This window comes from Chiroxiphia lanceolata, chromosome 7, assembly GCF_009829145.1.
Source record: "Chiroxiphia lanceolata isolate bChiLan1 chromosome 7, bChiLan1.pri, whole genome shotgun sequence".
In the NCBI taxonomy this organism is placed as follows: Eukaryota; Metazoa; Chordata; class Aves; order Passeriformes; family Pipridae; genus Chiroxiphia; species Chiroxiphia lanceolata.
This window is the reverse complement of record NC_045643.1, coordinates 15,236,890-15,264,617: the sequence shown is the minus strand read 5'-3', so window position 1 is coordinate 15,264,617 and position 27,728 is coordinate 15,236,890. Positions and strand designations below refer to the sequence as shown.

At 39.2% G+C, this 27,728-nt stretch overlaps 1 protein-coding gene across 1 annotated transcript in view; it reads left to right on the top strand.

Moving 5' to 3' along the window:
- Window positions 1–26,644, top strand: part of UBE2E3 (ubiquitin conjugating enzyme E2 E3) — a 58,013-nt gene extending 31,369 nt beyond the window's left edge. Inside the window, exons 4-6 of the mRNA XM_032693667.1 lie at window positions 21,000–21,132; window positions 22,891–23,038; window positions 24,125–26,644. Of these exons, the coding sequence (XP_032549558.1) occupies window positions 21,000–21,132; window positions 22,891–23,038; window positions 24,125–24,222 (379 nt within the window). The 3' untranslated portion in view covers window positions 24,223–26,644. The remainder of the gene's footprint in view (window positions 1–20,999; window positions 21,133–22,890; window positions 23,039–24,124) is intronic.
- Window positions 26,645–27,728: the final 1,084 nt, after the last annotated feature.

Below are 27,728 nucleotides of genomic sequence, written 5' to 3'. Positions count from 1 at the left end.
CAGGAGCTGAACAGTGGATCTAATCTGTTTACCAGGAAAGGAAATAAGATTGTGGGGTTTGCCTTTGCTCTAAACAACAGTGAATTAACCTGAAGAGATTTGGTTTCTTATCCTAAGAGATTTTATCTTATTCTGAGAGACTTTGTAATCTTACTTGGTGAGATTGTAGATTTTCTGAGAGACAGATTTTTCTGTAAAACAAATATTAAATCTGAAAAAATTATAAATCGATTTTTATCTAAAGCACTGGAGGTCTGTTTCATTTTCAGTTTTATTGCCTCTTTTTACACTATTTATTAATTCATTAGCTATACTAATTCATTAGTTATACATTATTAATGTTAATTATTGTTAATTGTTAAATGTTAATTATAAATGTTAATTCATTAGCTATACATTAAGGTATACTTTATATGTATGCATTTTTAGATTAAAGCACAAATTGCTGTCTTTTTATGAATTTTGAATTAAGTAAAGTATTTCTTACTAGCATTTATTAGTGTCTAAAGTGTAATACAGTGTATTGATTTAAAGCAACTCCACTAACTTCAGTGATATTAGTCAAGCCTCAGACAAGACTGAGAACAAAATTTGGTCAAAGGGAGACTGAGTACGCTTGCTCATTTTAATAATGCTCTGCATAGCCAATGCCAGCAAAATATTTCCAATACCAACTGTTATATACCCTGCATATGTCCTGTGAAAAGTTACAGATTAAAATAGCTTTGCTGAAATCCTTTAAACCTCCTCCATTTAATTTCAGGGGAGTATCTATCCGGAAAGCATTTAAACAGAAAAATGTCCTGAGTTTTGGATCTTCATTGTTCCTTATTGCCTTCCTCTCTCCTGCCCTGTTGCATGTTTCTTAGATTTGCAACTAAAAGCCATTAACAGCTCAAGAGCTAAACCTGCTCATCAGGCTGACATAGGCAGTGACTAGTCCAGGCTGAAGCTGAGAAATCATCTCTTCTCCCTACATGCCCTGCCTGAGATCCAGCTGAGGTCTCTGGTAAATCTTGAGGAAAGGGGAGAATAGGATATCCTCCTGTAGTGTGTTCTGCATAGAATGTTTCTAAAATTGTTCCAGCCAACATAAACTCTATGTCTTCAGGAACAGAAGGTAATACTGTGTATTATGATGATCTCATTTATCGTTTTAAGGCTCTGTTTAGTTGACCTCTTGCTGCTGACATTTGTAACATTTCCCAGATAATAAAACTGAGCCTCTTTCTGACTTTCCATAACCACTGGGAATGTGGTTCTCTCTGCCCCCCTCCTCTCCACCAGTTCCCACAGACCCCTGCTGACAGCTCCTCAGCAGTCATGTGAATTCTCCTTCCCAGGCTGGACCTGAGCACACAATCTTTGTTTCGTTTTTGGACATGCTTTTGTACACTGCTCTTCTAAGTAAAAATCAAGATTGCATCCAGCTGCTCCAGACTATTTAAATCTTTTGAAAGCGTGTTTGTCCTGGAACAGCCCTGTTGAAACGAACAGAGGAGTGGGACATGCCAAGTGTATCCTTGGCAGCTCTGAACAAATCCCTGCCCGATAACATGTTTTGGTTTGTTGTTCAACAGTGGAGTGAGTTTATTGAAATTTCAATGATCATAATTAGACTTCAAAAGTTAACGTTGTGTCAGCATGCAGAAAAGAAGTTGAATGTTGTCTTGGAGTCAAATTTCAGACTCAGCATCGTTTGTTGCTGTGTGCCTGGTACTTCTGCCAGAATAATGACATCTGTAACCTCTCTTTCAACAGGTATTCCCATCTAAGAGCAGTAGTGGGTCTAGTATAGGGCATCTTGTCCATCCTTTTGATGCAGGACATATGGAGGCAGGCTCTCAAAAGCTGAGGGAACAGTACTGGCCCTTTTCCAGCCAGACTTTTCTTTCTTTAAAATCCCAATCAAGTATCTTCATTTGGTGACAGTTCTTGGAACACAGTGAGTCAGGTGATACGGTTGGGTTTACTTCATCAAATAACCAAATTACTCCCTACCTCAGCAGAGTTTATTTTTGGTGTTTCTGAGGAAAGTGCAAATAAATAACCTACCACATAGAGTTTGAGGATGTAGTTTTGGGGTATTGGGTCTTTCTGGTTTGTTGGTGTTGAGTTTCTGTTGTTACAACACCCATGGGACCTGTTGAAGTCTGGAGATAATGTCTGACCTTGAAAACTCCTCTCAGTTACAGAGTAGGGCACAGCCCACAGGCTTGGATCAGTAAACACCATATAGATAGTTTTAACTTCTCAGCATTACTTGTCCTGTGCCAGGCAGGGAAATGGATTGATGTGGCATTCAGATGCAAGCTGGCTTGTTTCCAGGCTTCATTCATGGAGTCACCATGGGCAAGGCCTGCTCATGCCTCTCTCAGCCACTGCTGTGTCATATATTCCCAGAGCAGAGCAGTGTATGGCACTGAGGTGAGTTTTGGAAAAAGCAACTTTAATATATTTCTGCATTATTTATGTGCACCACACACTGGTGGAGTTTTTCTGCTGCTCTTGCGTCCTTACTAGTTGCTTGTTTTTACTGCTGAAGCCTGATTGTTCTTGAAGGATTCAGTCATGATTCAGTAGCTGTGCAGAAATTCCTGAGAATGTTTTTGTAGCTTTTAACTGTGTTTTGTGTGCTTTTGCCAATGTGTCTTCTGTGAACGTGTCTGTGCTGCAAGACAGGGATATCCAGCCTCAGGCTGGTGAAGAACTTTCTTTGTCTATCAGGGAGAGCTGGTTTAGGTTAGATGTACCACTGCTGGGATAACTTTTTGTCTTCTTCAGTAATACAGCCGTATTTTGAATCTAAGTCCTCAGCTAAAATAAAAGTAAAGTGTTGAGAAAACTAAATTTAAAAAAAAGGCAAATGTTTCTGTTGTTTGTGTATTCACAAAAAAAAAAAAAGATGTTTTACAGTGTTATTTATTGAGATAGAGGGAAGATGGGATGATGAGATGGTATCTTTACAGATGAAAGCCATTCTCACTTGTGGGAGTCTACAGAATAAATTATTCAGTCCTTTGTCTTTTTTTGTGAATATTTGAGTATTAACGTGCATTGTCTCAAGCTCTGATTTAGCTACTTTGCAGAAAAGTAACATCAGTGTCCTGTTGCTGAAAGGATTCAGGGAAACAACCCCTTGTGCATGACAAGTGTACAAAATGTAGTGGTCAGGGGACTGAGAGCAAGCAAGCAAACTCTCAGGGTGTTTGGCTGAGAATTTACTGTGAAGAAATCAGGATTTTTTATGCCATACCATTTTTAGGCTTTCTTACAAAAAATGAGGATTCAGACTGCTAAGCTCAGAAGGAATGAAGGTACTGCTGCTGCTTGGATAACTTTACAAATGTCCAAGTGTAAAACAATTGCAAATCTGAGTATGCAGATGTATTTTTATGTTGAGCAGACTTCTTGCAATATCTCTAAAATTATATGTACAACTGTCCTGTACTGTACAGTCTCTTTAAATTTCTGTTTGTTTCTCAAACTGAGGATGCTGGTTTTGCCTGTTTTGATGTGCACTTGATACAACCTGTAATATTTTATTTCTGGTATATTTACCTCATCCTTATGTTATGACATTGGCATTAGTTTCATGTCTTTTCTAGAAAAAAAGCCTCACTGTTCTCTGAGACTTCTTCTTTCTTATCAAGGTTAATAATTGTATAACATGTAATTCCTTTTAGCAGTGGAACTGTCTTCCTCATAATTCTTTCAAGGGATGTTAGTGATGAACTCAGCTCAGCATATGAGCCATAGATGTTCTCGAGTATTTTGTTATTTTGACTGGCAGGAAGCTGGGTACAGTTTGCTCTATATCTATACACTTAAAGATACAAAATATTTGTCTTACTAAAAGGTGATGTCTCTGAAGTTGTTAAAAATTAGTTAAGACAAAGTGTACAGTCAGGTAGTTAAAGGGAACGTCAGGAACTTGTAGGGAAGTTTAGAAATAAAGTTGTCATGTGTAACTTTGAATTTAGCATTACCTAGTTTATGAATATTTAATCATCTCCTGTACTGTTTCCTTGTCATTTTCCTTGTCCTTTTCTATTCTTCACTATTGAAATATTTCTGTATTAAAAAGAACGATTTTTAAGGAGAAATAAATGTTGACAGGAGAAATATAAGCACTGTTAACAGATCACAGTATTTCATGTAACTACAGAAGATTTGCACTGATGTAGTTTTGAGATTAACATGCAAACATCTAGAGGCAGTGTATCATCCTCTTTAGGCTAGTTTATAGGAAAAACATGGGAGATTATTTTCATATTAGTATGCAACAGAAACCAATGAAGAAGTCTTTTGCTATGTACAAAGAGGGTCATTGCATTCGACTAGAAATTCAGGAAGAAAAAATAGTCCAGCTTTTGGTAGTTTCTGGTTGTTATGTGATTATCTCAGGCATGTTCAGCAGTAAAGTTTTGTAAATATAACTTCTCCAGTTTGAATATGAGTTTAAGATGAGTAATTCAAGCAGAGTTGGAATCAGCAGTGGCCAATGACGCTTAGGTATTGCTGTTGGTCTATCTGATGAATATTTTCAACAGATATGAAGCAGATAACTATGTCATTTATAATTAATATTTCTTCCTTGACTCTATATGATTGTCAAGGAAAAGGAATTTTGTCTTTATGGAATGAGGATTGTCTTCATTGCAAGAAGAGTAACAGTTTGAAGGAGTACTAGGGGACTATTCAAGGGAAGGGGGAGAAGATCTCTTTGAGAAGGAATGGGGGACGTTCAGCTGAGCCAGACTGAGGCAGAGAGGTAGAGCAAATGTAGGCACATTCTGGGAGAACTGCGGTCGATCTCTGCTGGCTGAGATTTTAGCAGAAGACATACTTTTCTTACATTTCTGAAGGGAACTTGAGAAGGCTGTGAATGGGAGTGGGAAGGTGTAAAGAGCTTGAAAATTTGAACCATGAGGAGCCTGGAAAAGTACAGTCTACAGAAGAGGTACATTAGTTTTTGGGACCAACCTTGTCAAAATTAATCAAACAAGTGGATAAAGGTGGAGGGAAGTCAGTGTTTGAAAGTTGTGATTTATTTTTCTGTTGGCTGCTTTCTGGTGGCAAATAGACTGCTATGTTTAGTTTATTTGTGCTTAGCATATCGAGTGTACCATGTTGTTTGGATGTGACTCTTATTCATACTTGCTTCACCCTGTTCCTTGACTCTATGATCCACTGCTTGGAACTGTGCCCAGAGACTATTCAAAAGCTAAAATCCAGCCTGTGCCAGTTCGTTTGGCTTCACTTTATTGGAAATGCCTACGAAATTGCCTCCTGGTTTTTATATGGGTTTGAGGGTGGAGCTTGACCTTCAGAGCATTAGAGTTTTTCAAGGCTGGGATATTTGTGAGATGGCTCCTCTCTGCTCCATAGCTGCTGCCTGGGGAGGGTTTCCAAGGTGTGTCCCAATGGTACCCTCTCCCCAGAGCCTGTTGAGTTCACCCTTTTCTGTGCTCCATAAAGTTCTTCCCCCATGACACTGCCGGTCTGGTCAGGATTTGTTGCTCCAGTATAGTTGAGCTAAGTGAATTAGTTTATGACTGTGTAGGCAGTTGATTTTTAAGTGACTAATGTAATTCTTATTCATAGGAAAGTTTGGCATAGCCACTTAGTTGATCTGAGAAGCACAGGAATGACAATCTGCAGAGTATATATAAAGCTTTCAAAATGGATAAAAGAAAGAAGAAGCATCGTCAAAAATAGAGCATCATGATATGTTCCACTTCATATTGCTAATCACTGTCTTTATACCTTCAAGTGGTTTAGTGCCTTGTCTCAGAGGTGAACTGCTACATCTTCTGTGGCTCAAATGAGTCAGTGGTTAATGAGGTCATGTTGGGTGCTGGAGGTCTCTCCAGGTCAGATCTTTAAAGGGTGGTGCCTGCTCTGAAGTGTTTGAGAGGTGTGTTGGAAGTGTTATAATTTGGCTATTTCAGAGCATATTAGGAGATATATCTTTTCACAAAGCCACACTTGTAAAATTGCTGTAATAATGACTGAAATTTTTAACATTTAAAGAACAGAAGCACTCATAAATGTTTAAGGAATTCAGGATAGCATGGGGAGCCAAGTACCTTGGAGGAAAACAGAGTAAATCTTTTCTTTATCTTTAATACACAAAAGCTTAGGGTGGACTTCTTAGAGCTGACAAGGGTGACTATTCCCATTTAATGCAAGGAAAGCGTAAGGAAAAAGTCAGAAATTACTGGTTCATCTCTTCAGCATTGACTGTCATAAGGAGAATAGTACCGGATTTTGCAGTACTTCTCATCACAAAATATATTTTAAACAGTTTTTGACTTTTAGTTTGATCGGGGAAAAAAACCATTGTTGCTGCTCTAGCATTTCACTTTTGGCTCCCATGTGGCAAACCCATGTGGGCCTTGAGTTCTTCACAGTTCAGGAGCAGCACTGCTGAGGAGCAGCAGTTCTTTGCTACCTGTTTAGGTACTGCAGCTGCACTCCTGCACATGGGGAGAACTCTTCTGCCCTGTTATCCTGAATTCTTTTGAATGAATGAGCCTTTTGCTTCCTTTCTTCCCAAGGCGTGAGGGGTGTAATGTAGTAGAATGGGTCAGTCGTTTCTGAGTTTTGCTGCTTGGGAGCTGTGGCTATATTGGAAAAGGAGGGATCATGTCGTTCTGTGCCTGCCAAAAGTGCAGCTTCGTGTAACCACAGTCCTCCTGGATAGTCATCCACGTGTGAACACAGCCACTAATTTTATGTTTGCCACTTTTCTTTTTAGCCACAGAGGTTTTGTAGTTAATACTAGTGTTTACTTGCAAGAGCAGCTCCAATGAAGACTGTGATTTAAGTGTCACTTGGTTTGGGACATAGCTGTTCCTTCTGTAGTGTCAGTTCTTATAAACAATGTTCCTAAATGCTTTTGAGTATAATATCCGGAGGACAATACTTTAGGTCATTAAGTTAGTCTTTTGGAGGGGGGAAAGATGCTATTTGTAGCAGATGATCTTCAACTGCCAAGAAGTACAATGTATTTGAGGCTTATTAGCTAAAATGCATGCATCTAAATACATTTAAAACTGACTCCTGAAAAAGGTTATTTATTTTTATACTATGTAATCTGCAACATATAACAGGGTAGAATTTGTATAAATAAAAGTGAAGATGCTGCTTCCAGTTTTAATCATGACACAGTCTTTCCAGAGCAGGTGGCATTTAGCAGTCTGTGTGTTTTGCCCAAGATGAAAGTTCTCGCTTTGTTTCTTTTGTCCAAAAAGGTTTAAATAAAGCAACACTGATGTTAAACAGGACATTCCTGGTGTACAACTACCAAAAAGCCTCTAGGCCTTGGGCACAGGACACATTCCCTAGGTAGTTCAGAGTCATCCTTTCTTCCATAGCACAGTCGGAGCATGGTCAGGCATTTGCTCTGCAACCAGCTGCACCTTTGGTGTTGTTACCAGCCTTGTTCTGTGTTGGTTCAAACCTCTCCCAGCTCTGCCAGCTGGAGGATTCATGTGAGTGGGGTCTATGTTCCTGCTTCAGACTAAATCCATATAGTTACTTGGTATGTATCCCACTAAAATAGGTTATATCTCACTGAGTCTCCTGTGTCAGCAGTACTACAGGAGCAGAAATACTCAACCAACTCTTCACTCTTCAGCTTATTTACTATATTCCCCAAGAGGAGGCATTTGAAAATAATTTCCATTTTTCTGAATTGTAGACTTGAATGCTCAGTGTTCTGCAGAGTGCCTCTGCATTGCCACTAACACTTGGAGTGAAACTTTGTGGACAGAACTGTTGCATCTGAGCAAATGTCTGACTTGGTCCACTTCTCTTTTCAGCCCCCTATAAGATTTTCCTGTAAGTTATCCTCAATAAGGACAACATTTGACTGGCCATATGTTTGGCAAAACACATAGATAATTTACAACTGTTGTTTGTATTCATTTTTATAGTTCTGAAGTTATTTTAAAAACACAGCCTAAAGGACTTTTTCCAGAATTAATAAACTTTCACATAAATCTGGAAATGCCTGTACTTCTGCTCATATCTCCAGAAAAGTGCATTTAGTTCATTAATTTCATGCTGAAGTGTTAACATTTTAGGTTGTTTTATTAGGAGAGAACAAAGAACTCCTGGCTTGTTGAAAATTTGTTACACAAAAGTAAGGATGAAAAGGTTCCACAAGAGCTGATGCTAAGCATTGCAAACTGGATGAAGTTGTGCAGATTGAAAAGATTTACAAGACTTCTGGTAATTAGCTTCCAGCCCCTATGGAGTCCTGCTCTGCGAAAGCTGCTCTGCTTATACTGGAGGGGGGGACAGGAGGGAGATGAAGCATAACCCTGAAAAGCAAGATCTTTGTGTTCACAAATTATCAAAGGGCTATTGAGGGGACTCCGAGTACTCCCTTGCAAAACTACCTCCTACCAAAAAATTCTCCGTTTGCACGGTTGTCTTTTCTGCTGGCATTTGCTTGGTGCAGTGGGGAGGAGGGTCAAGCTGTTAAAGAGCTCTTTGTGGCTTTCCCTGCCTGAGCCAGTCTCTCAGTCTGCCCCCCACAGCAGCTTGCTGTGCTCCTCAGGGTCTGCACAGTTGGGAGTTGCTGGAGTGGGACTGGCTTGTTACATCCCCCTGCCTGGCCCAGAATGCCAGTGATGCTTGGGACTGCTGTTAGAGCTGGGCACCTGATGAGTAACCTTCTCCAGGGAAGTAAGGTAACATGTCTGGGTGCCAGGGATCCAGAGCCAGGCCACAGAGTTTGATCCTTTCATTATTATTATCATTATTGTTGTTATTATTATTACTATTACTACTACTACTACTTTTACTACTATTGTATTTTCTGCTACTATTTTTTAAGTTTCATTAAGGAAGACTTAAGCAAGAGAGAAAACTTACCATTTGAGTTAGTTTTGTAAGTTGTCTCTTGGGAGCACTTGTCTACATGCTGGTTATAGGGCAAGGTGTGTTTGTGGGGTTTTCTGAAGTTCAGACATTACATTTCAGAGACTTGAGAGACTACTGCTATACCCTGTTCTATCCCTTACCTGTGCAGTCACTTTTATCAAGTGACTGATGTAATGTTTATTATTCTGTCTGTAAACCAGAATATTGATCCTCTTAAATACCTGCAGTCAAAATGGTTAAGATCTAAATGATGTATTTACTACTATTTGTTGTTACAAATATTTAAGCATATAAATCACAGTACATCAGTAATCAATCCACCAGGCTAACTACTAGTAAAAATATTTATCCTTTCAGCTCTGAATCTGTTAAGTATTATGAGCAGGCAGCCTGTCTTAAGTTAATTTTTCTAACAGTGCTGCACTTTAAAATTAGGCATTTACAACAAAGGAAAAGCTTTATTGAGATTAGTTATCAGAAAGAACAGTATTTTTTCTAGATTGCAAATGTAAGCCAATGTGTGGTTAATGATGTTCACTAAATTATACTGACTGAGGATATGAAGGAAGTGGAGTTATGTATCAATATATAATATTAGGACATGTTGGAAGAGATTATACTTAATTTGTGTATAACTGATGAACTTTGCAATGGTAGACATTAAGCGTATTCTTTCCACTGATAAATCATGGTTATAGCCTCAAATAAAAACCATACACACTCTGAGCCTTTTCTTCTTAAGATCACAGTCATTCCGTGGCCGTGTTGTAGCGTTATCTGATTCCTGAATGCAGCACAACTGGTGCTGCAACCTGAGCCGTTGGAGAGAAGGATTTAGCGCCCGGGGTCAGTGCTGTCCATGTGCTTTTGATTTGCCCCAGGTCTGAATTGCTGTATCCTACTGCAGGAAGTAAACGGCCACTCTCCAAACAGCTGCCTGGAATCTGGGCTGTGGGAGAAAATTACTCTTCTTGGAATGAAGTTGAAGCATATCTTAGTCCAGTGGTACCAGTGGTCCAAGGTCTACAGCAGAGTTCTGTGCAGGTCACAAATTCCTTAGCTTGACCTGAGCAGTGGCAGCTCCCTTAGAGGAGGGGCACAAAGCCCTTCTCCCAAGGCTAACCCAAACAGCCTCTGCTCCGAACACTCCACAGAGAATATTTGCTTTGAATACTCATTAAATTAATATTGTTAGAGAGAGCAGTAGTTAGGCTGGATCTGGCTTTTCAATAAACAGATTTTACTGAGTGAGACTTGTTTCACTTAGATGTTTATTGACTTTTTTTTTCCCTGAAATGATTATCATTTTCACATTTTTCTTTAGTGTAGTACACCTTTGTGGAATAAAATGAACTCATATCAGGCATTGATTTCTGTGTATTTGTATGCATGATGCTTTCTCTATTCCTTTGAATTGCTATGCTTCTGGAACTAAAACTGGTATTCACAGGGGTTTTTAATGCTTTTTATCCACAAATTACATTTATATATTCTCTGTACTGAGTGTTTCTTCAGCTATGTCTAGTTCTGCATTATACAAAACAGATTCCTATCCCCAACTGCTTTTGTTTTGAAACTTTCCAAATAATCATATTCAGTGAAGTGTACACTGCTGGGCTGATGTTTTAGCACCCCAGTCAAGCCTGCCCTATGCTTGGCACAGGATGGTTACTGCTCACGGTGTTGGGTCACTCTGCAACTTACCTACCACATGAACAGAGTAGGATGGTGAAGAATTAGAGAGAGGATCCTGAGCCTCTACTTTATAAATAGAACACTGCAGATGCAAAATTGCACTTGCAGAGTAATTCCAGCATGTTTTAGGCCAATTCAGGTTGAGCTGCTGCGGCTCGCCCACTTCTGCCCTACTCTCCACTGCAGCAATTCCTGTGCTGATGGCATTCCTGCCAGTCTGCAGCCAGCTGCTGCTTCCAAGCGTCCTGGCAGCAGTCATGGATTACTTCTCAACCCACTTAGCGCACAGAGCAATTTGGAATGGGATTTCACAAGCAACACTACAGGTGTCAAGGGAGGGGACTGGTTTTGTTGGGGTTAATTGGTTGTGGGACAGCACCAGTCACCATGCACTCAGGTCTCCTGGAATGTTTATACCCCAGAGATTTGCTTTAATATATTCAGATTGACAAAAGCCTATTTGCAGAATTGTTTTGTTGAAAGTACAAAGGTAAATAAGAAACCACCTAATATCAAGTAATAGATTAGATATATAAAAATTGTTAATAATGATAAACTCCTGCCCACCATTGAATGTAAAGCTTGTAATCATTTTGCTTTAAGCAGAGTTTAAAGCCCGTAGCCAGAGTTCTGATGTTCATTTTAGAGCACAAATCTTGTGGGGGAAAAAAAGTGAAAACCTCATTTAATCAACCCTCAATGTAGGAAATTTTGTTAACCAGTGGTGGAAACCAGACTAAAGACAAGCCTTCTGAACATTTGACTGTTGTGTTGAACAGAGTTCTTGTTTTTTGGCTAATCAGATTCATGCCCCTTCAAAACTGCTTTCAATTTCAGTAGTTCACATAGTGACCCCAAGCATGTTTGGAATGGAGCCAGACTTGAGGAAATATCCATGATATAGGGAAGACCTTGGTATACGAACTGGGAAAGGGCTTTTTTTTTTTTTTTTTTGAGAAATATAGCCTTTTACTAGTTACAGAGATTTTCATTAGGCTTTTATGGTGTCAAGTTAGTCATCTGACACAGGGAGCTATGGCACAGCATTTTCTGGTTTGTTAGTCTGTACAGCCTGATGTGGAAATGGATAAAGGCAAGAGGGAGGAAGTATTTAAAAGTAATGATAGAATTACATTTGGGAGAAAACCTGTGCTAGAAGGTTAGGAAGGCTGAACCAAGAACTTACTTTGATGATGAAAATACAGACTTCTTTTGAAGGAAAATATTCAGTGATTGCTACGGGTTAACGTTCGGGAAGTTAGTATGAAACAACTAAAAGTACAAAACTAATATGTATATATTAAAGGTCATTAAATCCCTAAGTAGCTGCTTCTTATTCAGGCTATTAATGTGCGGTAATGCAAGCAGGCTATCTGTCTGGCTAGTTTTGTCTTTCATCTACTTCTTTGTGGGCAAGCTGGAACTTTTTTGCTGAACTTGAAAGCTGATTTTTTAGAGGAAAGGGAAAAAGGCAACTTCTAACTCTGCTGCTGTGAAGTGAAAGAGAAGCCCAATCCCTGACATCCTGGGGGCGGCGGAGGAGGTGCTGCTGTGGGAGCACCAGGCATGTTGGGTGTTCGTCTTCTTGACAGGTGGATACACCCACATTTCAGCGGAGGAGACTTCTCAGCAATTCTGTATTTCTTGGTCCTTCATGAAGTACCTGAATAAATTGTGTTCTGTAAATTGCACTTTATCCTTTTATGATATCAGAAAAAAGTTTTTCCACGGCATTAACAATGTTCACAAGTTAATTCACAGACTCTGCCTTTAGGTTTGAATTGTCAGATGGTGGTGATTCTCTAATTTGCTAATGTGCTTTCTATCTTGAAAAGCACTGTTCAGAGGTGTTCCTTTCAATTTTTGGATGAAGGTACCTTCCTTAGAAAAAAACCCATAATCTGCAGAGCAGTAGAAGATTTTTTGAATTTGAAATTGCCTAATGTTTAGGTGTTTGGGGTAGATTGATAGCAGGGCATTTCATTTGAACAGCCTTAGTTAAGTTCCAGGCTTAGTCTGTTGAAAATTGCCGAGTTATTGTTCCTAGGCATGAGTATTTACAAGTTTACTACATTTTTAGAGTCAGTTGTATTTTTAGATTAATTAGAGCCTTTAGTGAAATTCTTTTGACTGTTCTTTCTTCCTGCATCTGAAGGGTGTGCATAAAGGATGTTGGGAATAATAAGGTTCCTTTGTTGTCATTAAAGGTGTCATTGAAAATATTGGTACAAAATCCTAAACTGGATTTCTCAGTGTCACTTGGCTTTCTGACATGAAGATTTTGCAGTGAATGATGGAGGTGACTGGTGTCTAAAACACGTGGATGCCACAGACCCGTTGAATGATCTATTAATAATGTAATCTGAGTCCAGTGGGTAAGGTGGTGGCCTGGGATTTGGGAGATTTACATTGCAGTCACACTCCACAGCACACGTTTTCTGGATGGCATTAGGCAAATGATCTTGTGTCTGAGCGCCTCCGTTTTGTGTTTGTGGACAGAAACGTTAAACTAAGGCTGCACAGTTTCTCAGGTATGGTCTGATTCTTTCAGTATGAATTGCAAGAATCGGTATGGAAGCTAAACATTGAAGAATAAAATATGCTTGTATCCCAAATGAGTTTTGTTTATGTTAGGGAGTTCAGAACTGTGTAGCTGCTAGTGAAATTTCTTCAAGAGTGTGATTTGGCCTTAGTGCAAATTGAGCTTTATACCAACAGCAAGAAAATAGTACGTTTTGGGACTAGTACCATTGGTGTTTCAGCACTGATGACATGGAGCTGATCTTTTATTTTATGCTAAATTACAGCTTTGTTCTTATAAACACATGGCAGAGTAGCAGGAAATGTTTCCCTTTACTGCTGTCCTGCTCTGTGTTTTAATAGGTAGTGTGGATAATTTCTCTTGTGTAGACATGTGGGAGGGACTTGTATGCAGATTTCAAGTTACTTAAAATAAACAAAATGTTCGACAGGAACTTTCTTCATGCCTGTGAGTCCTGAGATTTCTGTTTTGAAAAACAACTCATGTTTGGTAAACTTTTTTGTGTATTGCCTGGGTACAACTCCTCTGTCAAGAGCACAGACAGAAGCAATCTAATACATTTTGTTACATGGTTTAAATTCAGTGTTCCTATTTTAATTTAGCAAATTGTGTTCTGGGATTAGTTATTTTTCAAAATAAAAATTACAGGAATTCTGCCTCCATAATTGGCTAGAGTTGTTCTGGAAGATGGAAAGAAGCTGAGCAGACTTCTAAGAGTAGCAAGAAAGGTCCTAGGAACTAGCAGGAGTACAAGGAGGAAAGTAATGCTGAGCTACCAGGAGGAAAGTAACGCTGAGCTATTGTAGCAATGAACTAATTTAGTGGGGCTTTTGGCAGTGGAAAAACTACCAGCTTTCCAAACTACATAACTTGAGTTATCTACATATTACACCTTTGATGGAATTAGCAAATGATTTGTTACTCAGCTTCGTTTGGTAACAACAGTGTATATTCTTCTACTGATGGCAAGTTTAGCACTGGAGGTTCTGTTAGTCTAAAACATGTCTTTCTGTGTAGCGTGACCAGTAGCAGATCTGCACTCAGTCAGATTCCCCTCATGGCACAATTTGATGTGAACCAAAGAGGCGACATGATTACATTTCTAAGCCGGAACACACAGACTAAGGTTTATGCCCTACGCTGGCTGCACGAGAGCAACTGGTACGTGATTAAGCACAAAGCTAATCCGTTGATGTTTTTCAAATGTGGACAGTTTGGCCAAGTTAGTTTAGGTTGGATCAGCACTTTGCTTTGAGTAGCCACGGTGCTTTTGATCTGGCAGGAGGAGCTCTTAAGTTGGATTTGCTTTGCATTGAACCATGTCCTCAGGCAGAAGTCCTGCACTGCTTTACAACCAGCTGAAGTATCAGGGGATCCATGAGTAAAAAATAGGTTTTATTTTTTTTTTTAAACAATAATTTCTAGATTTCAGTCTTAAGGGCATGATAGACCTTAGGGAAGTGACAGAAGAAAAGATTTGTACAGTGAACTAGACTCTGTGTGTCCTCATTTCCACAGAGCCTGTGTGGATCTGCTAGAAGCAGTAAATAACCTTTTTCGGCAAACAGATGTAGCAGGTAGTTCAGTGACAGGTAAAATAAGAACAGTTGTAGCTATATGAAGAACACAATAGACTGAAATTTTTTCTTTGTAAAAGATTGCACATAACCTGTAAACCTTAATAATAGTGAGCACCATATCAAACAGCGTTTCAACATGGTTTTGAAACATTGCTGCAGACAGCCCACATGTCCAACCTTAGAAAAATGCTGTAGTCCTAAAACTATTGCTATACTTGTAGCTCTTGCCAGTGAAACTAGTATGGTTTCTGTGTCTAGAGGATGTACTATCCAGATTCTATAAGCAGAGGTGCTTAGGCACTGGTGCTGATAATATGAACACTAAATACTCCAGAGAGCCCTGTGAACAAGGCATTGAAAAATAAAGAAAATGGAAATTTCTGTGCATGCTTGATGCAGGTCACAGAACTGAAAAAGAGAATTAAGAAAAAAAGGGTAGTGGACAAATTTTCTAAAAAATATTGAAAATATCAAAGCAAGAAAATAATCCCGTGTTTAACATTAAAATGCAACTACTGGTAAGTGATTTTTGCTCTCTCCAGGCTTCACCGAGTAACTCTCAGACAGCTTGCACCAGACAGAGATCCTTTGGTGAGATTATTTTTTGTTCTTTAATTACCAACATCATGACAGTGTGTATCTGTAGCTAGATAAAAGGCTAGTGTACTACAAGATAGTGTGTGAAAACAGAGCTAGACAACCTTTTCTCACTGCACAGAGGGTGAGGAGGATTTTCTCTAGTACTGAGCTTAGTGGCTCGAGTTAGGAGCCAGGCTCCCCATGCAATCATTGAAAAGTAGGTGTGTCACCAGAGGGAGATGGAGAACCTTGGTTGTAGGGAGTACTTAGGTGTTCCTTGTGCTGCAGAGTCACTGATCTCTATCTTGATTGTCTGGGAAGTCTGAGGTGCAAGCATCAGCATCCACACTAGTTATCCTACATGGTAGATATGAATCTCCACCTCTGTGATAAGCCGGAGTTACCTGAGCCTGGGGCATTCTCCTTTCACTGGAAATGAGTCCATCAAGCTCAGAAGCTTAGATGGTGAGGTAGACAGACTCACTACACTTGGGATCTGTGTATTTTTCTGAACTGTACGTGCTGATAGGATCTGTTGCGGCCCCATTAGTCTCTAGTGGTGTGGTACTGAACTAGAACATCATCCAACAGCTTTAGCTGAGACATTGCTGTCCAAAACAAAGCTTTTTATGCTGATAAGATGCTGAGTGCTTTTTTACAGTAGGATTTGTAAAAGTCAGTTTCTGAAGCTGTGTTGTGGATTTTGCAGAACTTCACTATGTAGCATTATGAAGCACGAGGTTGTGGATCATACCTGAGGGCATTCCTTCTTCCTTTCCTTAGTATCTTCAGTTGAAATAAGAAAAATAATAAAAAAAATCTTTTTCCTCTCTTAAAGCACTGTAAGATTGCTGTAAAAATTATAATTATAGTATTGTGACAGAGTTGTTGTGATTGAGCAGACTGTGAAGAGCTTTAGGAATTTTACTTTCGCTAAATCTCGTTTTGAGATAAACATTTGGGAAGGATGAAGGGAGCTCTTTCCCTACCTAACTCTCACTCCAGGTGCCTCATTTGGTTTGTTAGCTGCTGCCTTTGTGATGGTCTTAGAGGTCTTTTCCAGCTTTTGTGGTTCTATTATTCTGCCTGCCTGGGTATCAGACCTAAGGGCAGAGCTTTTGAGAGGAGAATGTGGGAAAATATTCCACCACTTTAATCTGTGCTATGTAGGCACTCCCCGATGATTTTCTTGAGATGTAGACTAGTACTTTAGTTTTGTGGTACCAATGACATAAGACTGTTTTAGGGTCTGACAGAGTTCACTGACAGAGTTCACTGTCAGAAGCTTCCTAAAAAACAAACACACCCACCCCCCCAATTGTACCCTATTACAGACCCATATTCTTTATCATAATAAAGCATAACACAGAGTTAACATCAAATCTAGCTAAATTACATTTTCCTTCACCCTTTTTCTTCTTAATTATCACAGTCTCAGTACTGTGAAGTTTCATTCTGTTGCCAGATTTAGAGACCCGTGTTTCAGAGGAGTGCTGTTGACAGAAGCGAATTTAGCAAGTGCAGAAAGCAAGATGCTACTAGCATCATGTAGATTGGAAATTTCTTGTCCTAGTTTCTCGTCCTGCAGCTAGTTCCATATGGGCAGCTTCAATGCATTTCGATTTAATGAATTGTAACAAAAGCTGAATTTGGATTTCTGTAACCGCTGCATCAGGAGTTTTAACAGGCTTCTTTCTGGTGTGAATGCTGCTGCATCCGTGTGAATGCTCATTACACTGTACTGGAAAAGCTGTTCTTCATCTTCATGAAACTTGAGAGCCAGGGTTCAGCAGAGTTAGGTTTGAAGGACCTGGTGTGAACCCACGGGCCTCTCAAGTTTAACCTCATGTCTTTTCAAATTCACAATCTGAAGTCACACTTGTAAATTAAATCTGTTCAGTGGACTAGCTTGCCTAGGGCATGGTTATAAATCCTTTGTCTTATCTGGATCAGGTATATATCCCTCAGTAAAGTGGAACAATGAATATTTACTTAGGAAGCAGATGCAGCCAGTTAACTTTATTTTTAAAAATCAATCCAGCTTTAATGTATGAAGTAAACCTCCCTAATTTTGCAAATAATATTTTGTCATTTCAATTAAATTGCTTTGTTATTTTGTCTGAGATTTTTTAGTGCATATCGTAAAAAATTAAGCAAGTGGGTTTTTTATTGAGAATATACTGCTGGTACCTTTACCGAATTTGTGATGTCCTGTAAGCTAATGTAGGACAGCTGGCTGTTAACAGTGTGCTGCACAGGTATGCTGTGTGGCTGAACCACTGAAGTTGTCATCAGACAATGATCTTGCTCCATCAAGACTTTGTGTTTAGGAGATAATTTTGTGTCCATATGGATTCTATGGGGGAAATCATAAGGAACTGTGTCTTTCCATAGCGAAAGGAGAAGGGGGAAAAAACCCATGTAAGCTCCCCATTGTAGTGCTCTGCCTGGGGTGTTCTGTCCGGTGTGGCAGACAGTGAGAAAGAGTCCTAGGCTGTCACTCATAGTTTTCAGGGTTTAAGGTGAGATGCTTGAAGCCTGTGCTTGCAATAGGACAGTGAATTCTTGAACGTCAGGAGAGCTTCTGGGAATGAAGAGCTCAAGTACAGCCTCTAGAAGTGTCTCCTATACCAGCCTCTTTAGTGCCCAACAAGAGGACAGTATTTCTGCTGGGTGTTGGGAGAGTCAAGGCAGTGACACTCTCTTGCAACTCTGTACTCAACCGAGGTGTGGCCTGAGGCAGGACTGCACTTTTCCACTCTGCCTACAGTCATCCAAGTAAGTGTAACCCCACTGTCCTGTCCTCGTGGAAATCACTGCAGAGACTGAGACTGCAATGCATAGGTCTGGTATTTTCTGCTGAGCTATAGAGAGTGTGGGTTTGTTTACTTCCAAAAGAGATTACCTTGGTATGTATACAGAAGACAAAGTCAAGTATGGCTGGCTGAGGATGATCCCTAGTGGAAATACACAGGTTGTAGGAGCCAACTGTGATGTCTTGTGTATGTCTTCTCACACCAATAACGTAGCAATTGCAGTGATTTTCAATCTGCTAACAAAGCAGGGGTACCTTTTACACCACTGGCAGCGAGACACCAGCTGTTAAATAGAAATTTCATGAACCTCGTTCAGATGTAATGATTTAACGTTTAAAATTTTCTCCTGTACCTGAGTGTGGTTATTGTTACAGCTTTATATTTCTGTGACATTGCAGAAATTCTTCCTCAGCAGTTAGGATGGGTTTCAAACACAGTTTTTTCTTCCTCTTACAAGACTGGGACCTTGTTACCTTTCTCGTGTTATGGCCCAATCCTTTTATTCATTGCTAGTGGTAGTGGGAGGGAACAGCAGATAGCAGCAGGCAGAGAGCTGCTGCACTTAGCTTGTGGCTACCAGCTGATAGATGCCCCTACTCTGACTTGGCAAGTGATTACCAGATAGTTTGGCACTGGACTGGTACCACACTTAATTGTGAGTGATTCGCTGGGCTGAAAAATATCACTGATTTAAGTAATCTATTTCATTAATCTGATTGAATTGCATCCAGCTGTTAAAAGTATATGAAAGAAAGGTACCTGACACACAGGGCAAGAGCATTAAACTCTGCATTAAACTATTAGGACATATAATGCTGAAATTGAATTGCTCCACAGAAATTTGGTTTTCAAGCACAATACTAATTAGCTGTAAGCTTGATGAGTGTCAAGAATTAATTGAAATATTTCAGTGGCCTGTGTGGGTTTTAAATATTGTCATTATTGCCCCAATATTTTCAGTTCTTACACTAATTGCTTTTTAGGGAGCATGAATAAAATTATCTTTTGGAGTGACTGAGGGTACAAATGGTTCATTCTATCAACAAAAATGGACCTCTTTATTTCTGGATTTCCCTTTTTTTCCTAAAAATTATCTAATATCTTTCTTCCACTTCTATGCATGCATTGCAAATAGAAAGGTAAGATGAGTGATTTTAGATCCAAACTTTATTTTGACATCACTTGTAGTTATTCTTTCCTAGCTGTGCTCTGGAGGCCAGCACTCCATTGTTACCCATTTTCATTCTGGCAACAGGAAAATAGCTACTGCTTCATCAAATAATTTTTTGTTTTTAATTAAATAGGATGTCAGCCAAATTCCATGATTATTTTGTCCTGCTTATGAAAGGCCTGCAACATTCAATACATGAAATGTCTACAAGATAAAAAGCATCTTGGAAAATTATGAATTGAAAGGGAATTTGTAATCAAATTCAGCTTTTGGGTTTTTTCTCAAATATGATTTTAAAGTAAAAATAACTGAATTTTTGGTGTGGGGATTGCAGATGCATAATGCAGACTGCTCATATTCCTTGTCTCTGATGATTATCTCCACATTTGACTACCCAGTAAGGATGAATGTCCAACATTTCGTGTTACAGACTGCAAACATATGTATGACAAATATGTGAGGTGACGTTACATAGGAAGAGCCTTAACACTTGGAGGGCTTGCAGGGAGGCTCCTCTGAGTATTGAGCAATTCCATAATCCAGAAACTCCCAGGCTACAGTGTGGTGCCGTGCCCTGTCACTTGCTTCATGTGCAGTCACATATGACAGTCCTCTGTGCCTGTTCCTTGGGAGCACAGAGGGGGAAGGATGAGGACAATTCACCACTTGTCTGTGTGATGTAGGTGGTGCCTGGGAAGATGCTGAGGAGCGAAGAATTGAAAGGATCTTTTACAGTGCTGTGTTACTGACTTGCATGGATGTGATGAATCTACCATGTCTGTGTGAGCTCAGCAGTGTTGTTTTCCGTAGTAGTCAGTATTGGATCTCAGGATGTTGGATTTAGGCCCTTTTGTGGAAGATTAGGTTAGTTTCTACACAGACTTGTTTACATATTTGATTTTTTCTTTTTTTTTTTTTTTCTACAAGAAGGTTAGGTGGTTACTGTGTGATAATAGCCTTAATGATAACTCATAAGTCAAGAAAATGCTGGTTCATTATCCTTTCTTTCAAAGCTTTACTTTAATATTTAATTATGCAATAACCCTTCCCCTAGTGAGAAGCACATTCAGCATTGTACTTCTTAAAATAAACTATTTTTGGCTCTTCATCTCATTGCCGGTTGCCCAGAGGCATAACACAAATATATCCTGAAGAAAACCGTTATTTGGAATGACAAATTGAGTGCTGTAAGAAGCTCAATTCCATGTTACTTGATTCTCTCTCCCTTCCCCGGTGTTGCTGCCCAAGGGTGTAACATTTCACTCTGGCCTATGAAACAAGTGACAATAAATGTGTATCAATATACTTGAAAGTCCCATTTTTTATGAAAGTGTGATCTGTTAAATGCTTGGAGAAGATGAATGTGGTCAAGATGTACAACTCCTTTGTGTATTATGTCACTGGAAGGGTGTGATGTAGAACCTCAGAGCAACCACATACTCAAGAAAGCAGATCTGGGGATCTGTTTCAGGCAGTGAAAATCCAGTAGATCGCAATCAGTCTGTTTCATTACTGTATCTCCAAAGGGATTGCAGAGTACTCAGCTTTTGTGCAATGTAAAACACTGAGCCCACTGAAACCAGCTGGAAATTAGGCAGACGTGAAAGATAGGCAGGTGTTTTTTATAAAACAAAATGGAATGGAGAAGGAAATCCATAAAATGCTCTCACTGAGGTGCATCTGACTTTCTTTTTCTCTCCTCTTTGTTCTTTACGCAGTGCCGGTCCTAAAGGAGATAACATTTATGAATGGAGATCTACTATACTTGGACCTCCAGGTTCTGTATATGAAGGAGGCGTTTTTTTCCTGGATATCACATTTTCATCTGACTATCCATTCAAGCCACCAAAGGTAAGGGTAAGGTTTTTGCTGTGTTTACCATTTTTTCACAGATGAGGAGAATGTAACTTGCAGCCAAGTGAGCGCACATCGCTTTCTGAATATCAGATTTGTTTATGGTCCCTTGAAAACTACAAGGTCCAAAATCTTGGCTTGCAGTCTCAGAAAAATCCTATCTAATTTATTTCCTCATTACCCCAGTCTGTTTCCAAGCTTCACCAAGTGATAAATGAGATGATAATTCTGATCAAGAGGTAAGATTCAAGAAATTTTAATTGTAGTAGAAAACAACACAACACCTACTTATGCTTGCTTCTTCTCATTCCAGCTACTAAAATATATGTATAATAAAGTCTTTCTGTTATAAGCCAGATTCTATATTAAATATTATCATGTAATTTTTAGCAAAATATTAAAAAGCTAAAATCAGTTTACATAGACAACTAGAGTGTTATACTGGGTAAATTGCTATGATGATTTCCATTATTATAAAATGTCTATTTGCTACTGCTAAGATCAGCACCCTTGTTTGATAATATTTTTAAGCAAAAGCTCTTTTTGTTAAATTAAACTAATCCTAACTTAAACTAAAATGTCAATTCCTTGCTCAGAAATAGTATGGGCACTTAACAAATTGTAATTTATTAATGGATATCAAAGAAGTTAAAAGTTTTCCCTTCTCCCCTTCCTTACTGCTGCATTACAATTCTTGACTGAGTTACCAGAAAAAACACTACTGGCACTCAGAAAACTAAATACATTCTACCACACAATATTGTACAATTTATTGGTTTTTGTGGCTCTAACATTGTTATAAATCAAATACCTTTTTTCATTCCCAGAGCGATTACAGCATAAAGAATAAGATACACTCCATGTATTTCACACGTCTCTGAAACCCACACCATTTAATATGTTCTGACATAAGAATGTTATAATGAAGTGATGCAGAGTTTTAGACAAATTCCTCACTCAAATCTTGAAGTTTGTTTTTTTTTAGAGCATGATAAATTTTGAATTTTCAGGAAGCACTGTGGATTTCTTTTTAAAACTGATGCAGTGGGGGAAAATTTTCCTTATCTTGTGCTTTATGTGATTAAAGCACTCAAATAATTGTTTGTGCAGAATGATGCTCACATGCTCTCTCGATATTAGTCTGAAATAATTTAAAAACAGGATGGATTTAGTTAGTGTAATAGCATTGTTTTGGCTGTATATTATATCCTGCCTAATGAAGGGTAAGACAAATATTTCATTGCTAATTTAACAAGAAAAATACAATACTTGAGTTTTAAATGTTATTCTTTAAATATTTTCATGGTCTGTATTTATGATTTTTAAAGAAAGAAAAAGATCAACTAATACTGCACATGCAGACAAATTCTGTCAATTTCTTCACCTTCAGAAACCACAATAAATTTACATTTGTGATCAGAACATTCCTGACATGCAGCGTGTTTGTTAAATACCTACAGTACTATAAAGTAGGTCCTAAATTTTTTGTGGGTACCAGAGAGAGGGCCTGTGTGAAAGCAGTTTATACACCTAATCTCTTAATGATAGGTTTCTTCAAGGCAGCCATGGCTTCAGTCAATGCTCACTCCTCTTTCAAACAGTTGTGGTTTAGAAGATGAGCAGAGTGGAGCTGCCTCCACGGCAGCTCTGCAGAGCTGGGAGCACCGTGGGTGCTGTGGCTGCTCAGAGCCAAGGGGCACCATCCCTGGGCAGCACTGAATGACTCTCTCCCTGTCTCTCATGCTGTGATTCCAGGTTACTTTCCGTACCAGGATTTATCACTGCAACATCAACAGTCAGGGAGTCATCTGTCTGGACATCCTGAAAGACAACTGGAGCCCTGCTTTGACTATTTCAAAGGTTCTTCTGTCTATCTGTTCTCTTCTGACAGACTGCAACCCAGGTAAGGAGCTGATAGTTCACTGGGTGTCTGCTCTTAGTCGTTTGACTCAGTTGCTGTGGAATGTAATTTGCCTATTTGACTGCATGGAGATTAAATAAAATTTAGTATTTTTTAAATTTAGGATTAAACACTCCTGATTGGATGTGGTGTCCCACATTTAATGGCGCTTTTCACTCCCATAGCCCAACAGAATGTGAATAGCATTAAGTCTTTTTTTTTCCAAAGGTATATTGGAGAAAATAAGCTGATGTCATTGAAGGTCTGTATTGCAGGAGCTCCAGCAAGTGAGTGGTCGATCCAGGAAAGCAACAACATTCTCTTCAGTTATAAAATTGTAAACCCTGCATGTCAGAAGGGGCCATAGGAAGTCTCTTCTCTTAAGACAGCAATTAAAAGGTTTAATCTTGCAAGTACGAGGGAGGTGGTGTTCAGAGAGATTTCTCCCTTTTCCGAAGAGAGTTCCTTATTCCTGTCGGAAGGGAAGGAACTCCTCTGGAAGCAATACAGTTTCTCAGCAACAACTGTGCCACCAGTGTCATTACACAATGAATGCTAATTGTCTGCAGTCAGGGCAGGAACTGAGCAATAGTGCTGAGGTGCCAATTAATTTATAGAAAGTGGTCATAGTCAGGGAGAAATGGATGAGCCTCTTTTGTACAAAGGTCTGGTGACTTTTGAAGCAAACTGTGTCCCCTCGGTGTGGTGCTGCAGGCCTAATGCCCTCACACACACAGGTCCTGTGCAGGTCTGTGACAGGAGTGCATCAGGCAGCACTCGCTGAATGTCTCCTGCACCCAGTGACCCTTCCACAGGAGTGAAGGCAGAGCACCTGGCTGGGGCAAGATTCATTCCTATGCACATAACCATAACAGATTTTGTTGTTTTCTTTCTCTGTTCGTTGTCCCTCTTGTGCTTTCTTGGAAATGTCATGATAAGAGCTCCACTATGTCTCACTGCATTTTTTGATCTAACAAACACTATATTTTGGAAAGGATGCTGTATTTCAAATCATGTGTTCATTTTGGTTTTGTTTTTTTGTTTTAGTTGTTTAATGGTTTCTGATGCATTTTCTCCTGCCTTTTGCAGCTGACCCTCTGGTTGGAAGCATAGCCACTCAGTACCTGACCAACAGAGCAGAACATGACAGGATAGCCAGACAGTGGACCAAGAGATATGCAACATAAATGACAAACTACTTGTGCAGTGTGAAGGTGCAGAAGGCAACTTTGCAGTGTGCAACAAATCTTTATAGCCTTTACAATACGGACTTCTGTGTATATGTTATACTGATTCTACTCTGCTTTTATCCTTTTGAAGACTGGGATACTGCCCCCCCAAAAAGGTAAATGCTATCAAGAGTAGAAGTTTGTAGCTGTAGATTAGTTATGTTTAAAATGCCTACTTGCAAGTCTTGCTTCTTTGGGATATCAAAATGTATTTTGTGATGTACTAAGGATACTGTTCCTGAAGTCAACCAAATATTATAGTGCATTTTAGCCTAATTCATTATCTGTATGAAGTTATTAAAGGTAGCTGTAGATTACTAGGAATTATGTCATTTGTATTAAACCCAGATCTATTTCCAATATGTGGTACATGCTGTTGTGAAAACTGTTTTAACTTTTACCTTTGTCAGTTTGTAATGAAAGGATTTCCTTTTTCCCTTTGTAGCTCAGAGAGCACCCAGTGTATCATCTCAAACACAATAAACATGTTCCCCATGGAGTAGTTTCTTTGTTTTCCTATTTTAAATTAATATTTTAATAAATTTAATTATAGTAACAAGGCAGGGCCAATGTATCACAGATCCCTGTGGATAATCTTTAAATTAATATACATAAGCAAGGGTTTGCTATTAAATGTTTAATGCACACCTGTGGATTGTTTAAGTTTTCCCTGTTTTGTTTTTAACAGAACAAGTGAAATTTCCACAATTTTCTTAAATTTAGTACTATTCAGGTTTTTCTTAAGTTGAAATGAGAGCATTGCATATGCTTGCTCCAGAAGTTTATGTAGCTGGTTGCTTCAGGGCCAGTCTTGCTCTCAGAACAGACTGCCTCGGTCTTGCTACAAAGTTTTTTTGCAGGACGAGAGCCGGGTTTAGAGATAGTTTGGTGCTTTTGTTTCTGAGTAAAGCAAGTTGGACTTGCTGATCTAGAGAACTACAGTTATCCATTGAAAAAGGTCTTCCAAAGCATGATTGAACACTGTATCGTCTGCCCAGAAAAGAGAGGAGTAGAATAAATTTAATCAGATTTTTATGACACAAAAACAGCTTGGGGGGAAACGAACCTTTGTTAGTAACAACAAAATCTGCAAAACTATTTTAGACTACTTTTCTCCCCCTTCACTTTCCGGCTTGGAAATTTTTTAACATCTGTAAGTAACAAAAATACAGCTTTATAGTACATACAGTTTAAAAAGTAGAGTCACTAATAGTTTTATAATTTAAGCTTTTATAGGTTGCCAGTCACAATATTGATTACAAAAAAAAATAGACTTGATTTCTTTAAATGATTTTTAAAATTACACTTAATTTTAAACTTTACAGTCTCCCTGACTACGTGGTGGTTTTGGAGATAATGTAGCACTTCCATCAATAAGATGCTCTGCTCAATTAATATATGAAAACCGAATGTTAAGTTGAAATATTAAAGCAATAGAAAAAAATGCTAAAGATTTAGGTCTAAAAACCATCACTATACAGGTCCCTTGTTTTTGTATCACATAACCTTTGACCATGAATTGTCCACTCTACTTTAAATATTTCTACAGATTCCTAAAGGTGACTTGAAGAACTGTATATCCCAAATATCTCGACCTAGAAGCCAGTCTCTCTTGGTAGCTACAAGATAGCTTTAGAGTTCAGGTTATAAAGTGCAAAAGGGAATGAGAAATGGGATCTGGCAGGTGAATATGCCTAAGTCAGGTAACACACTAATGCCAGGAGATGAAGTGCTGGAAATCACTGCTGAAGGTGACCAGAGTTTCTCATCATGTCATTGGATGTGTGAGAAATAGCACAGATTGGCAAAGAAACAAGGGGCTATCACAGCCGGGCTGGACGTCAAAGTCTGCTCACTGCTGACCATTAGTGCACTCGTGGGTGACACGGTGCTCCTACAGCACTCCAGTGACCTTCCAGTGGAGAGCAAACTATGTATTTCACACATTAACTGTGTTGCCTACAGAATTTACAGGTATTTATATCATAATATATTATGGTATAAAAATACAGGGTTTAATTCTAATTTTAATGTATTTTGGTTTTGTATTGTACCTACAACTTCAGATACCTAGGTGTACAAATGGGATGCCTTGTTAGTGTTGCCCCATCTTGCCTTCCTTGCAATTGGATCCTTTACACTGAATTCCCATCCTTTTTTTTTTTTTTTGTTGGTTTGTCATGATTATGTTCTTTTTTAATGTAGTTTTTTGTGTGTAAATTTTATATTTACTGAAGTAAAGGTTGTTTTTGTGTAAACATTTAAACTTTAAAAAAAAAAAGAAAAGAAGCTAATTTTGTTTCTCAAGTTCTCTCTGCTAAACCATGCAGTAGAAAGAAATTTGTATTGTTAAATAAATCAATTAGTTGTTAAATGAGAATGTGTGTCTGTTTTCATGGGGAGGGAAGAAATCCCTGCTGGAAATATATCCAAAATACCAGTTGCAAAGAGCATCTGGTGTTTCAAACTATTTCCTTCCTGGCTGTGCTGGGGTGAATACTGGACACTACCAATGCATGGCACTGATCCTCTTTTACAGTTTTAATTTTTTGTACTATCTTATTATCACCAGTCACTGGGCTCTCTATTTGGGAAAAAGTGAACTGACATTTCTGTGAAAAGACCAGCTGAAGATACTGCACATCCCCTCTTCCCCTCCATTTTGGATGGACTTTTCGTCTTCTGTTGTCTTTGGGATTTGTGGGGGAAACACATGCACCTGTCTGGGAAGCTGCCCGAGCTGGTTTCCACAATGATCTGGCATAAGGAGATCTCATGTGGGAACTGGCTGTCCCAGCCTTTGAGCTGTGACATTGCTGAGGAGCAGAGAGGGGCAAACACCTTTTCAGCTGAAGCGGTGGCTACATTCAGAGCAAATACTTTGTCCTATCAAGTGAGAAGGGATAAGTAAATGTAAGTCTAATAAAAATAAATGTATTTCATACAATGGAAAGGCAAATATATATTAGCCTTGTTATTTCTGTGCTAACATGTTCTTGGTGAGCTGCTTCATGTTCTGTGGTGAATTAGTGATGTGTGGTGCACCTTACATGGAGACAGTCTCACTGATCAGTGTTGACTAGTGATTGTTTGAAGTCTACAGCCAGGAAGGGAAGGGAGTCATAGAAAGCAAGACTGGCCACAGGCCACAGGCCAGGCTTGCACAGCCTCATAAGGAAAGCAACAACTGAACCACATCTGGTTGGTGCTCTGCTCCCTCCCTGCCTCTTGGGGGAAGAGGGGAAATTCTTCCACACTTTGTGGCACACCAGTTCCTGCTCTATACCAGCCTATTTGTGGCCATGGGTATTGCAGACAGTGAGACCAAGCTTCTTCCTTTCTTCATCTGTGGGACCCAGGTTTGTGGCCTCGCAGCGGTGTTCTCACTTGCCTGCACCATGACAGGAGAGCTGCGGGGCTCTGGCTGAGGGGCTGGATTTTGGCTGGGTGCAGCTCTGAGCCAC